Below are 13,969 nucleotides of genomic sequence, written 5' to 3'. Positions count from 1 at the left end.
CTGCACTGTGCTCTTGCAGTCATCTTTACAGGACGGCAACTCCTAGGGAGAGTAGCAACAGTGCTGAACTTTCTCCATATATAGACATCTTACCGTGGACTGATGAACATCAAGGCTTTTAGAGACACTTTTGTAACCCTTTCCAGCTTTTTGCAAGTCAACAATTCCTCTCAGAATGGCTAATATATGAATATTACCTGATGCTAGCAAGTTATTGATTTCATTAACCTTATTTCTAAGGCTACATGCATGTATATTAATATGGGCAATGTTCAGCTCTTTCCTGGGTAGCTTTCAGAGATAGACATAATACTGAAAAGAGCAAAAAAAGCAAGAGCAAAAAATATATATCCAACAGTCCATGAATCAATTGGGGTGTGTGTGTGTGTGTGTGTGTGTGTGTGTGTGTGTGTGTGTGTGTGTGTGTGTGTGTGTGTGTGTGTGTGTGTGTGTGTGTGTGTGTGTGTGTGTGTGTGTGTGCTGCGGGGTTGAAGTTACGAACCCATAGGCTTGGCTCTCTCATCTCTTCCAGACCTCTGTGAGGGAGGGTGGATAATGAGCCTGTCATAGGGAGGGTGGACAACGATCCTGTCATAGGGAGGGTGGACAACGAGCCTGTCATAGGGAGGGTGGAAAACGAGCCTGTCATAGGGAGGGTGGATAATGAGCCTGTCATAGCAGATGTAAGCAATGTCTCTACGTGCTCTGGCAGCTTTCATGGCTGGGATAAGTTCTTTCCTCTTCTGGCGCACTGCTTCATGATAGTCCTCCTTGAGGAAGATATACGTTCCTCTCAAGTTCTTGGATCTTTCCAGAACAGCTACCTTGTCCTTGAACTTCAGGAACTTGACCACTATTGGTCTGGGCCTGTGACCTGGGCCGGTGGTGGATTTTCCAGTCCTGTGGGCGCACTCCATCTCATTTGTCCTGGGGTCCATCTTCAATTTCGCTGAGATAATTTCCCTCACTTTTTCCTCAGACTCCATCCAGGTCTCGTGGAGATTCTGCAATTCTGTCCACAACCATGTTGTTCCACCTTGATTGTCCCTCAAGATAATCTGATTTATCCATCATTGTTATCATAGATTCACACACAGAACTGATATCCTCTCTCAATGACCTACAGATTGCTGTCATCTGCCGTTCTTCTGTTTCAACTCATCGAGCTGACCCTGGGATAACTGTTCTTCAGGTCCTGTACCTCTCTGGTCAGGTCGTCCATTCTTTTATTAGTTGAATCCACCAGTATTTGGACCAAACACTTGAAGCTATTTTCTTGTTGTAACAACTGCCTGTAGAACTCTGTTTGTTTGCTTAAAAGATCCTTTACCTGTGGTAGAGAGACACCACTGTCCTCAACGGTACTCCTGCGGCTTTGGTCTTTGTCATGGTAGCTAGCAACGTAGGTTACGCTGTTACTCCTCACAGTTCCAGACAGGGCAGGTCACAGGGAAGATTGAAAACAACAAACAGCAGGGACCTAGATAGCCACAAACCCGGGACAATCCGTAGTTCCAGCCGCAATGGCTAACTGCGTAACGATCTGCGTTCAAGCCCTCAAGAAAACCCCGCTAGTAGCTAGCAGTTCAAAACGACAAAATCGAGCTCTCCCTCGTTCTGCGTTCAACACGAAGTGAGGATGGGCGATGTACTTTGTATTTTGGCAAATGTAGTATGACATCCGGGAGGTTTTGGCATACTAACTATGACCAATATGCATACTATATACTCAATTTACGTCACAAATAGTGCGGTTAGTGTGGTTAGTATGAGTATTGGAACACAGCTTATGTGTCCAATCTAAAGCACAAAAACATATGAAACATGAACACATTACCTTGATGCTTTCTCTGTTAAATCTAACGACAAGACTCTGCTGTAAATAAAGCAGACAACAACAGATGATCAACCTCAATTCTCTAGGGATATTAGATCCAACTTGGATCCAGGCACAACTGTCTTCACCAGTGTAAGAATGAGACACCAAAATATTCTATCAATGACTTATCAACAGCTGTAACAAGTTGTCCAGTGTAGGAAATCCTCACTGGTACCCTAGAAATGCCCATATCAGCAACATTTTCCACTGTTGCTTATTGATTCACTAGCTACACCGAAATCTGTTGCTGGTTCTGGTTGCACACAATAATTTCAAGCGACAAATTCACATAAACTTTTTCTCATTCATTTGCTCTAAATGTTTACTGTTGGATCACAACCCTGGTTCTGCAACAAACAGTTGTTTGAAGTGTGCATTTGAAGAGAGGCTATGAAGAGGAACAGGAAGCTTCTGTAATGCAGTGCTAAATGACAGACATTTACATCTATTATGAGCGTTCTCCTCCCTTTCTCTCCCTCTTTCTCTCTTTTTTCTTGTTGGCTGATGTGAGCGGTCTGTGTGGGGTGTTCTCCTGAGACCGAGTTAAAGAAGGTCAAAGAACATTCACAGGCTGAATGTGGAACTGTTGGGATTTCGGCTTTTCCAGGCTTTTCCCTGACTTGTCCGTGGTTTTCCTTACAGTATGTTCCTGCTCTCTCTCTCTCTCTCTCTCTCTCTCTCTCTCTCTCTCTCTCTCTCTCTCTCTCTCTCTCTCTCTCTCTCTCTCTCTCTCTCTCTCTCTCTCTCTCTCTCTCTCTCTCTCTCTCTCTCTCTCTCTCTCTCTCTCTCTCTCTCTCTCTCTCTCTCTCTCTCTCTCTCTCTCTCTCTCTCTCAATTTCCTAATGTCTACAAATGGTTTACAGTACTCGTTTAAACAGTTTGAAGGGGTTTCGAAGGGATCCTGGGATACTGATATCTATGCATACTCCAGGAATCAGATTCAATCAAACCCACACTGCAGACACATCATATTGCTCATGTGTCATAAATCTAATTCAAACCAAAACTAGTTTTGTTTTATTTCACACTTCCACTCACTCCTGTTCTTTCCAGTTATGTTTTTCTTCATCACAGCCTAGGCTTAGGTTCTGTCAGCTTTCTCTGTCTCTGTGAGTTGTGTCCAATGCAACTAAGCCCTTTTCCATGGAGTGGCGAGAGCCCAACCCCTCCACTGCCATATTAACATCTCGCAGCACTTAACCTGAATGGACAGAGCAACACATCACCAGTGGTCCATCCCACAGATAGACCAGACACAGGGAATGAATATTAATGCTGATTGAGCTGACAAAAAGTTTCTCTGACTTATGACAGCAAGTGCTTGTCAGCTGGTATTACTTTCCTCTCTCTCCATTTCCTGAGAACTGGGAGTGACACTGTCCTGTTGCTCTGGATGCAGAGAGATGATGAGGATGAGGGGGAGAGAAAGGTTGTTCATTTTGTTGGGTTTCTTAGCTCTGCAGTGGCTCCAGTCCAGGCACCAGCCCTGGAACCAACACAGTCCTAGTCCTATAGTCCTGTTTTTAACCACAGCCACAGCCCATGGCCCCAATCCTAGTCCAAGAACTAACCCCTGCCCTAGCCTAAGTCATGACCTTGGTCCAAGTCTCTGCCCTGGGGCTGGGCCTAGTCCTATCCCCAATCCATGGCCCTAGTCCAACCCCTATAAAATAATCCCAGTCCTAACCCTGAACCTAGTCCTATCCTTGGCCTTGGCCCTAGACCTACAAAATAACCACAGTCTAGTCCTGCCCCTGGCCTTGGTCCTGGCTGCCCAGTGGAGTGGAAGCTGCCTGTCTTTGATGCCTCCTCTAGTCAGGTCAGTCAGAGAGACGCTGCCTGTCTTTGATGCCTCCTCTAGTCAGGTCAGCCAGAGAGACGCTGACTGTCTTTCATGCCTCCTCTACTCAAGTCAGGCAGAGAGACGCTGACTGTCTTTGATGCCTCCAATAGTCAGGTGAGCCAGAGAGACGCTGACTGTCGGAAGATCCCACACTCCAAAGAGGAGCCACTCCGTTCGTCTTGTCTGGCTCAAAGACGGAGTTACAAACACTTGCCTCTCTCTCTCTCTTTCTCTCTCTCCTTCTCTTTCTCTCTCTCCCTCTAATCCATCCTTTTGCCTGTTTAGAGCTGAACAGAAGGATAGAAAAGGAAGAGAAAGAGCTCTCACATGTTTTTGTGTGCGATTGAAGGGTAACCTTCCCCCCTTAAAAAGGAGAACAGGGAAAAGTCCCCCTAAATGCCCAGTAGAGGGGATGTAAGGACTTGAATGGCCTTTTCTGTCAGCCTGTTAGCATTGTGGAGAGAGTCCACTATGGGTTACTCTTTGGCCTCTCCTTTTCTGTGACTCTGTAAACCTCCAGTGAGCCAGCCACTAAAGGATAAATGGAACGGAGACATGTTAAGAATTAATGAGGTCGCTCTGGGGTTACATTTGCCAGTTTTCTGGCCGAGCCGAGCGATGTTTGTTGTTATTTTACATAGATTTCATAGCCCTCCTGTTTCCGGCTCTCATGCCGTAGCCAATCAAAAACAAAAATAAAAGAGTGTTTTGATAACTGGAAAGGGGTTTGCCGGAGTAGCACATTCACAGACCTGAATGTCTGCACAGGGAAAATTGAAAGGAAAAGGAGAGGAAATATTGAAAGAACCAAACATAACAAACATGATGGTGTCTGGTGTGAGACTGCTGTAAAATAGTTTAGAGAGCACGGAGGGATGTCTCCAGAGAGTGTGTCTAGGTGTGAAAACTGACTGTGTGTGTGTGAAAAAAAGAGATTTGCAGAAAAATTGCGAGGTGAGAGGTATGTGTAAGGTTGCAGACTGCCTCCTGCTGCTTTCAACCATTCATCAGCAGCGTGTTCTGTCTTTCATTGTAAGAGTTGCACAACAGGGGGCTGCACACAGTGGATGTTTCTTGTTAGTGTATGTGGGTGAATATGCCAAAGGGGGACGCTCATAAACACACAGGAGTATATCTACTGTATTTATAATACATGCCTGTGATTGAGTGTCTACAGACTCCCTCCTACCTCCGTATGCATAGCATACATATTATGTATGCAAAAGCATTCATTCTCACAGTGCTCTTCTCTCGCTTCCACTTCTACAGTATGATCACACATTTGTGTGTGTGAGCAGTCTGTCTCACCTCTCTCTCTCAGCTCTGTACCGCTGGCTCAGGAAGTTGTTCTGGGCTTATCGAGGGTAGGCACACAAACAGGCTGGCCCGGACAGGGCTCGAGGTGGGGGGGAGGCAAAAGACAGGAGCGTGAGGAGGGGGGGTGAGGGAGCACTTCCTCCCATTCTTCTCCAGAGCGGAGTTCCCATGAGTGGCCATGCCAAGTGCAGTGTGGCTGGAGCAGGCCAACGCAGCACCAGTCTCGCCTCCGCGACGCCAGCCCCCACACACGGACTCACTCAGATCAGAGAAGACTGGACAGCGCTAGGAGGACTCACGGTGTTGCGAGGACCCATACATAGCATTCTGAGGACCCATACATAGGGCTTGGAGTATCGCACCCAGAGCATTAGAATATTTAATAGAGGATCTAATTGGTGACTGCACTGACCACATACAGAGAACGGTTTCCAGTGCATCTTATTGACTGCATGTTGACCATGCAGATAGGACCATACCTAGTGGTTGCCTCATAAAGGACAGCAATCAACACAGACCATACTGACTGGACTATTCCATAGAGGACCCTAACTAGACAACCACACACAGAGGATCATCCAGAGTGGACAGGAGTCAGATTGGGGACCATACATAACACATTGAAGAGCACATACAGCGTCGGGAGAACCCAAAGGACCATACAGACCATTGTGTTTAGGAGATCTTCCTCTGAGTATAAAGAAGAACAGAGGAACTCTAGAGGAACATCCAAGGAGAGGACCATCCAGGACTGTCGACAGAGGAGCATCCACAGTGTGTCTGTCTTCAGGAGGAGCCTGGAGTCATGCATACCATCCACGGGCTGTGTAGGGTCTGCATCGCCGCTAGACTGCCTCAGGTCTGTCCCCCTAGATAATCAACTGGAGAGAGAAAGGGAGGGTGGGAGGGAGGGAGGGGGGATAGAGGGAGAGATAGAAGTGTGTTGTGCATAGGGGTGTTACAAATGGGGGGAGAGTGTCAGGTAAGTGTGCGAGTGAGAAGAGAGGGAGAGGACAGGGAGTGCGGTAGGAGGGTGTGCGAATGGAAGTGCAGAGAATGGGGTAGTGGGAGAATGGAAGAAGAGGGGGAGAGGAGGAGGGATGGGTGTTCAGATAGGGTTCTGTGTGTAGCCGGCTCTTTTGGAGAGACAGACAAACACAGACAAAGAGAATACGTTAGAAAGCATGAACATTTTAAAATGACAAGGGAACAGAAATATGAAAGCAATGATGTAGGAAGCAGACCATTCAATTGGTTGGGAAAGTATATAGATTTTTTTGTATAGTGCAATTGGATTAAGGCACCGGAACAGTAAGAGATAGATAGATAGCAGAGTTATGGAATTTATATTTGAGGCTTTAGGCTTTACTTTGCCATTGGAGTGTTTGCCATTGGAAAGCTCACTCCTACAGTATCTAACGTGGAAGGGAAGTGATGATGAGGAAACCAGTGTAAAAACGAGTGGATGAAAGTGTGTTCCCTGTTTCCTGAGAGAGACAGAAGAATGAGGTCTCCGCCATCTGCATTATTTATCCAGAGGCAATCTGATGGAGAAAATGAGAGAAAGGGAGAAAATTGAGACTGTGCTACAGGCTAACAATTACACCCAAAGTCTGGAGTCTCTCATCCTCACTTACAAGTCAGTCTCAAGCTTATGGCTTATAGACTTAGCACAAACCTTTCTTATCTAACAGTTTGCGATCAGTGATTGGAGTTTGCATGGCATCGCGTCAGTACAGTGTGTTGACATGGACACAATACTGGGCTGGCAGAGAGTTATGTTTTTCGGCCAGCCTAGACATGTTGTCACCAAAACACAGTGACCCAGATAAGGCCTTGCTCAACGGACTGGGAATGTCTTACTGGAGTTATAGTGTTGTGGAGTTCAGCTCACAAACACCCAACCTGTTAGTGGATGGGAGAGAATTGTTATTTTGCTTTAGTCCTGTAGTGTGTGTGCATGTGTGTGTCTGTGTGTACGTTAGTAGTGCAATCACTGAGGCACACCGGGTTTACAGGCTGGAGAGGCATCAAACAGAGCAGAAGCACACAGAAGACAGACAGACAGACGGTGGGTTGACTCATAGCTGTGGGCTCTCATAGATAGTGTCTCATGAGATTGTTGAGGCAAAACAACATAGAGAGAAAGCTTGGTCTCACACACACGCGAATGCACACACCCATGCACCCACACAATGTGCATCTCACAGGACAACAGGTCACGACTCCACACACACACACTCACACACTCCTACGCGTTACATAAATACACTCTTGTACAACTCATTTCAATAGCTAAGTCTCTCAATAGCGAGCAATGGTAGTTTCATACTCACTCTAAAGCACCATATACAGTAAGTGGGCTCGTAACCTTCTCATTTGACTGGAAGGAGATAGATTGAGGTGTTAGAGGCTCTTGATACAAACTGGAGATGGGAGAATAGCATTCAGATGCTCACTCTGAGCCGGCTTTGTATGCTGCCTGTCAGACAGTTGTTGCTGGTTCTCTGGCCTTGGCCTGAAGAGCTGTACAAACTGATCGCATTAGTATTGTGGAGCAAGGTTGGACGTGTGTGTTAGCGCATGGGAGAGCAAGACCAGGGATGAGGGTTAGTGAGTAAGAATGTGTGTGTGTGTGTACCCACCGTGTGCCCATTGTCAGGCCCTGGATGCCAGTCGGTGTGTGTCTTGTCTCCTTGTGGTCCGGTCCCACGCTCAGAGAGGCCAGGGGGCACCTCTAATTAACACTACCCCCCCTCTATCCTCCCTCTTCTACTGCGTGCCAACCATCCCTTCACACCACTACCCCCTACAGAGCCCCCATCTCTCTCTCTTCCTCTTTTCTCTTTCTCTTCTCTCCCTCAGACTCTCCCCCGGCCTTTCTCTATTCGCTTCTGTTGTTTCTCTCTTCTCCCCATCTGTCTTTTTGTCTCTTCTTCTCTTCATCTCACATTCTCCTTCTCTCTCTCTCTCTCTCTCTCTCTCTCTCTCTCTCTCTCTCTCTCTCTCTCTCTCTCTCTCTCTCTCTCTCTCTCTCTCTCTCTCTCTCTCTCTCTCTCTCTCTCTCTCTCTCTCTCTCTCTCTCTCTCTCTCTCTCTCTCTCTCTCTCTCTCTCTCTCTCTCTCTCTCTCTCTCTCTCTCTCTCATATCTGACAGTAGTGATGTTGTCTCTGGTCGTTAGCCAAGATTATAATTTACTAAACATTTTAAGACTGTCAAGATTATCATCTATCAAACACTTTAAAAATCTATCAAGATTATCATCTATCAAACATTTTAAAAGACTATCAAGATTATAATCTATCAAGCATTTTAAAAGACTATCAAGATTATCATGTATTTTGATGAGTGGAAAGTATGTCCAATTTGGAGGATTCTGAGAAATGTCATAATTTACATAACGTGTACAGCCAATCAGTCAGTCAGTCAGCAGTGGGAGGAGGTCAACCTAGCTGTCACCATGGTGGTGGGGGCGGTGACATGATGTTAGGGGTGACATACCGTATGTCACCAGTGATTATGGACTGTGACTCTTTGTTCTCAGTGTGTGTCCACCTATCACAGTGTAATATACCAAACTGTCAGCTCACAGCATATCAAGAGTGAATCAGATGAATCAAACTTTATGCACCAATCTGATTTATCCTTTACTTAATTGTCTTCATCCATTTCAGGTGCCAAGCCCTTCCAAAACACTATAATTAGTGATCATGACATTTACAGAATGTGAGCGAACATAATGCATAATTATTGGACATACAGTGCCAGTGAAAAGTTTGGACACACCTACTCATTCAAGGGTTTTGTCTTTATTTTTTACTATTTTCTACATTGTAGACATTAAAACGATGAAATAACACATATGGAATCATGTAGTAACCAAAAAAGTGTTAAACAAATCACCCTTTGCCTTGATGACAGCTTTGCACACTCTTGGCATTCTCTCAAACAGCTTCACGAGGAATTATTTTCCAACGGTCTTGAAGGAGTTCCCACATATGCTGAGCACTTGTTGGCTGCTTTTCCTTCACTCTGCGGTCCAACTCATCCCAAACGATCTCAATTGGGTTGAAGTCGGGTGATTGTGGAGGCCAGGTCATCTGATGCAGCACCATCACTCTCCCTCTTGGTTAAATAGCCCTTACACAGCCTGGAGGTATGTTTTGGGCCATTGCAGAATGCTGTGGAAGACATGCTGGTTAAATATGCCTTGAATTCTAAATAAATCACAGACAGTGTCACCAGCAAAGCATCACACCTCCACCTCCTTGCTTCATGGTGGGAACCACACATGCGGAGATCATCCCTTCACCTACTCTGCGTCTCACAAAGACACAGCGGTTGGACCAAAAACCTCAAATTTGGACTCATCAGACCAAAAGACAGATTTCCACCGGTCTAATGTCCATTGCTCGTGTTTCTTGGCTTATTATTGGTGTCCTTTAGTAGTGGTTTCTTTGCAGCAATTTGACCATGACTGCTTGATTCATGCAGTCTCCTCTGAACAGTTGATGTTGAGATGTGTCTCTTACTTGAACTCTGTGAAGCATTTATTTGGGCTGCAATCTGAGGTGCAGTTAACTCTAATGAACTTATCCTCTGCAGCAGAGGTAACTCTGGGTCTTCTTTTCCTGTGGCGGTCCCCATGAGAGCCAGTTTCATCATAACCCTTGATGGTTTTTGAAAAAAACTTTAAACGTTTTTGAAATGTTCCAGATTGACTGACCTTCATGACTTAAAGTAATGATGGACTGTCATTTCTCTTTGCTTATTTGAGCTGTTCTTGCCATAAAATGGACTTGGTCTTTTACCAAATAGGGCTATCTTCTGTATACCTCCCCTACGTTGTCACAACACAACTGATCGGCTCAAACGCATTAAGAAGGAAATAAATTCCACAAATTAACTTTTAACAAGGCACACCTTTTTGGTGACTACCTCACCAAAGCCGTTTGAGAGAATGCCAAGAGTGTGCAAAGCTGTCATCAAGGCAAAGGGTGGCAACTTTAAAGAATCTCAAATATAAAACATACTTTGACTTGTTTAACTCTTTTTTTGGTTACTGCATTATTCCATGTGTGTTATTTCATAGTTTTGATGTCTACAATGTAGAAAATAGTCAAATAAAGTAAAACCCTTGAATGAGTAGGTGTGTCCAAACTTTTGACTGGTACTGTACATAGGGATTGTAAATGGCCTTAACAGGTTTAACAGTTCATGTTAATTCTTTGGGATCGGTGTCCCTTCCACGGGACGGTTGAGCTAACATAGGCTAATGCGATTAGCATGAGGTTGTAAGTAACAAGAAAATCTCCCAGGACATAGACATATCTGATATTGTCAGAAAGCTTCAATTCTTGTTCATCTAACTGCACTGTCCAATTTGCAGTAGCTATTACAGTGAAAGAAGGAAATGCTATTGTTTGAGGAGAGTGCACAATTTTGAACATGAAAAGTTATTAATAAACCAATTAGGCACATTTGGGCAGTCTTGATACAACGTTTTGAACAGAAATGCATTGGTTCATTGGATCAGTCTAAAACGTTGCACATACACTGCTGCCATCTAGTGGCCAAAATCTAAATTGTACATGGGCTCGAAAAATAATACATTATGGCCTTTCTCTTGCATTTCAAAATGATGGTACAAAGAAAATACAAAAGAACGGTTGGTTTTTTCTTTGTATTATATTGTACTAGATCTATTGTGTTATATTCTACTACATTCCTTTCACATTTCCATAAACTTCAAAGTTTTTCCTTACAAATGGTGCCAAGAATATGCACATCCTTGCTTCAGGGCCTGAGCTACAGGCAGTTAGATTTGGGTATGTCATTTTAGGCGAAAATTGAAAAAAAGGGACTAATCCTTAATAGGTTCAATGTTCAAGTTGGTCACTAGATTACAGATGGTAAATCCTGTAGGCAAATCCGTCAAGGAATTCTAGGAATTTTCCCTAAAATCTTTATTCAAGCCAACGTTTGCTACTTAGGGTTGTACTGTAGTTATCAAAGGTAAACAAGTTAATATGCTTATGCATCTTGATGCCAGTCTCTTAGACACGCTCAGAGGTTAACCACAGACACAGATTTAGGATCAGTATACCCTATTACCATCCTGATCTGAACTATAAAGGGGAGACATCGTACTGTGTTTGTGTGTTCAGACAGACTTTTACTGAGCTTCATTTCAGGCCCTATTGTCAGCAGATGAGATGGAAACATTCTTATGGAGCGGAGCACTGTTGATTTTGGCACACACACTGGCATTATTCCTGGAATTCTTACAGACAGTTTTTGGGCATCGTACGCGTGTGTGTGTGTGTGTGTGTGTGTGTGTGTGTGTGTGTGTGTGTGTGTGTGTGTGTGTGTGTGTGTGTGTGTGTGTGTGTGTGTGTGTGTGTGTGTGTGTGTGTGTGTGTGCGTGTGTGTGCGCTTGCGCTCCTACTCTGTGCGGATGCTGTTGTCCACAGTTGGCGTCAGAACCACACCAAAGCGCCCACCTCCTTTGATGAGGGCCAAGGTGCTAGTCTGTGTGGCTGGCATCCACACACTTTCCATCCACACACACTCAGCTGCTGGTCAGAGAGAGAACCACGCTCTAATCTGTAGGCAAAATGCTCACATGTTGGTCTAACTGCTCCTATTTGGCTGTAGATGGCTTTTCGAAAATAATATTTGCTTTTCACTCCATGGACATACAGTACATAGTCATGTAATAATTGAATAATGTCTTTACATATGGTGATTTGATGTCTCTGTGTCTTTAGGTGACCATCCTTCGAGGAAAGGACGGCTATGGCTTCACCATCTGCTCTGACTCTCCAGTCAGGGTACAGGCCGTCGATCCAGGCAAGGTTCTCCTCTCCCTGCTGTCAGTGTGTTGATGTGTGTGTCTGTGTCTGTGTGTTTGTGATTGTGTGTCTGTGTGTTTTTTCCTTCCTGTGTGTGTGTGTTGTTCTAGATGTGTGGGTGTCTGTATACCAGTCTTGCCGCCTACTGTCCTGAGGTGGTCAAGCATATCAGGTTTGTATATAAATGAGTGGATAGAAGCTTGCTTGTGTAACTTTGTGTGTGTTTGTGATCTCTTGCCCCATCTGTTCTCCTGAAGTGGTCAGAGAGTTGTGTGTGTGTGGGTATTTGTGCGATATCTGTGTGTGTGTGTGGACCTCTACTGACCTCTCTCCTGTCTTCAGGTGGTCCGGCGGATCAGGCAGGTCTGCAGCAGTTGGACACTGTGCTGCAGCTCAATGGTCAGCCTGTAGAACAGTGGAAATGTGTGGAGCTCGCCCATGCCATCAGGTACTACAGGCAGGGAGACACAGAGGAAATAATAGACTAAACCAACTTTGACAGGGATAACTATCGTCAACACTTATAGAGCTCCACATGTACATTTTTAAAGTTTATCTATGCACAGCAATTCCTATATAGACACTCTGGCCCGTGGCCTCTTTGCTCACGTCCTTTACCGGCGATAAGCTTACCTTTTCACTCTTCCTGACTAGTTGTCACATTCCCTCTCTCCCTCCCTCTACAGAAACAACACCAATGAGATCACAGTGGTGGTGTGGCGCACCGGGCCGGCCGCCAAGCCCAGTTTTGAGGGCCTCATTCACCGGCCCTCCTACAAGCCCAACTACGACACCCCCTCACCCCCCACCAGGCGGAGGGACAGGTCCAAGGACCGGCTAGACCGTGACAAGATCCCCCCGGCCGTGCCCCCCCTCCCTGCCCACCACAGGACCAGCCGCCGGGTGCTGGTCAACAGCTCTGAGGGGGGCGGCAGGGGAGGGGTAGGAGGAGTAGGGGGGCCGTGGGGGGAGAGGAGGTGCGTAGGAGGGGGGGCGGAGGAGGTGGATGGTAAAGCCAGGAGCCAGACCCATAGCCAGAGCCACACAGCCACGCTGAAGGGGACTAGAGTGAAGGCGTCCAACGGAGATAACTACATCATCCTGGCCCCCATAAACCCAGGAAGCCAGGTACTGCCGGGGGAGCAGAGGCTCATGGTCCATCCCAGGCTCCTGCCCTACCCCCTTGATGGCACTATCTAGACCCTGACATACACTGGAGATCTCAATATGTGCCATTCATACCTGCCATAGATCTGTGCCAATCCTACCTACACTATCTGCCATTTAAATCTGAGATATACCCTGCCATTCTAACCTGAGAAATATCTGTGTAATTCAAACTGACACGTGCATTCTGTAAATCACATATACTATATATAGTAAATAGTTAAATAGGTAGTTGAATGAGAAATTGTGAAAAAAAGTATACAACCAAGAGTTGATTTGCTGCAATAGTAAGTGGGCCACAGTTGGCCCATAGGGTGTTCTATCAAATGATGCACACTGTAACATCCTGTGACATGCTGTATATGAGGCAATAGCTCTTTATGATAAAGACATAATAAAGTGTAACAAATGGAAAAAGAAACACACTGATTGTGAACTTGATTCCTTAACATCCCCAACCATACAACACTAACCATCCAGCCTGGAAGAAGGGACCAGTTATGTTGAAGCAATGAATGCTGAGAACCAGAAAACCCAGAACTTCTAGTCTTTACCTAATCCTCCGTAATCTGTCCCACTGAGCTTGAACAGCCAATCACAGACAGTAATGTGGCTGAGGGGTTCCGTGACTCAGTAGCCTGGTTGTTAGAAGGCCTCTAGCATAAATGAAGGAGGCTGTATACCCTGCATTCCATCCAGACCCAGGGACCTAGACACTGTAAGGTTGTCGGTTAGTCTGGGAGGTGCAGCCTGCCTGGCAATCTGAGTGTGTGTGCGCTTGTACAGCGCATGTGCGTGTGTAGGGCAGTGTGTTTGTCCGAGGGCAGCTGTGCTGCTTCAACAGATATGGCATGACATACGGCTCAGAGAGCATGATGGGAACGTCTTCTGTGTCTAAATGCTAAGAGG

The 13,969-nt window shown here is 45.6% G+C and overlaps 1 protein-coding gene across 1 annotated transcript in view; it reads left to right on the top strand.

Annotated features, from left to right (window-relative positions):
* LOC139544612 (regulator of G-protein signaling 3-like) overlaps positions 1 to 13,969 on the top strand; it is a 232,276-nt gene that overhangs the window by 44,726 nt on the left and 173,581 nt on the right. Inside the window, exons 8-10 of the mRNA XM_071351939.1 lie at positions 11,810 to 11,891; positions 12,236 to 12,341; positions 12,580 to 13,021. Of these exons, the coding sequence (XP_071208040.1) occupies positions 11,810 to 11,891; positions 12,236 to 12,341; positions 12,580 to 13,021 (630 nt within the window). The remainder of the gene's footprint in view (positions 1 to 11,809; positions 11,892 to 12,235; positions 12,342 to 12,579; positions 13,022 to 13,969) is intronic.

Source organism: Salvelinus alpinus, chromosome 18 (assembly GCF_045679555.1).
Source record: "Salvelinus alpinus chromosome 18, SLU_Salpinus.1, whole genome shotgun sequence".
In the NCBI taxonomy this organism is placed as follows: domain Eukaryota; kingdom Metazoa; phylum Chordata; class Actinopteri; order Salmoniformes; family Salmonidae; genus Salvelinus; species Salvelinus alpinus.
The sequence above is the reverse complement of the archived record's forward strand: the minus strand, read 5'-3'. Positions and strand labels throughout refer to the sequence as shown.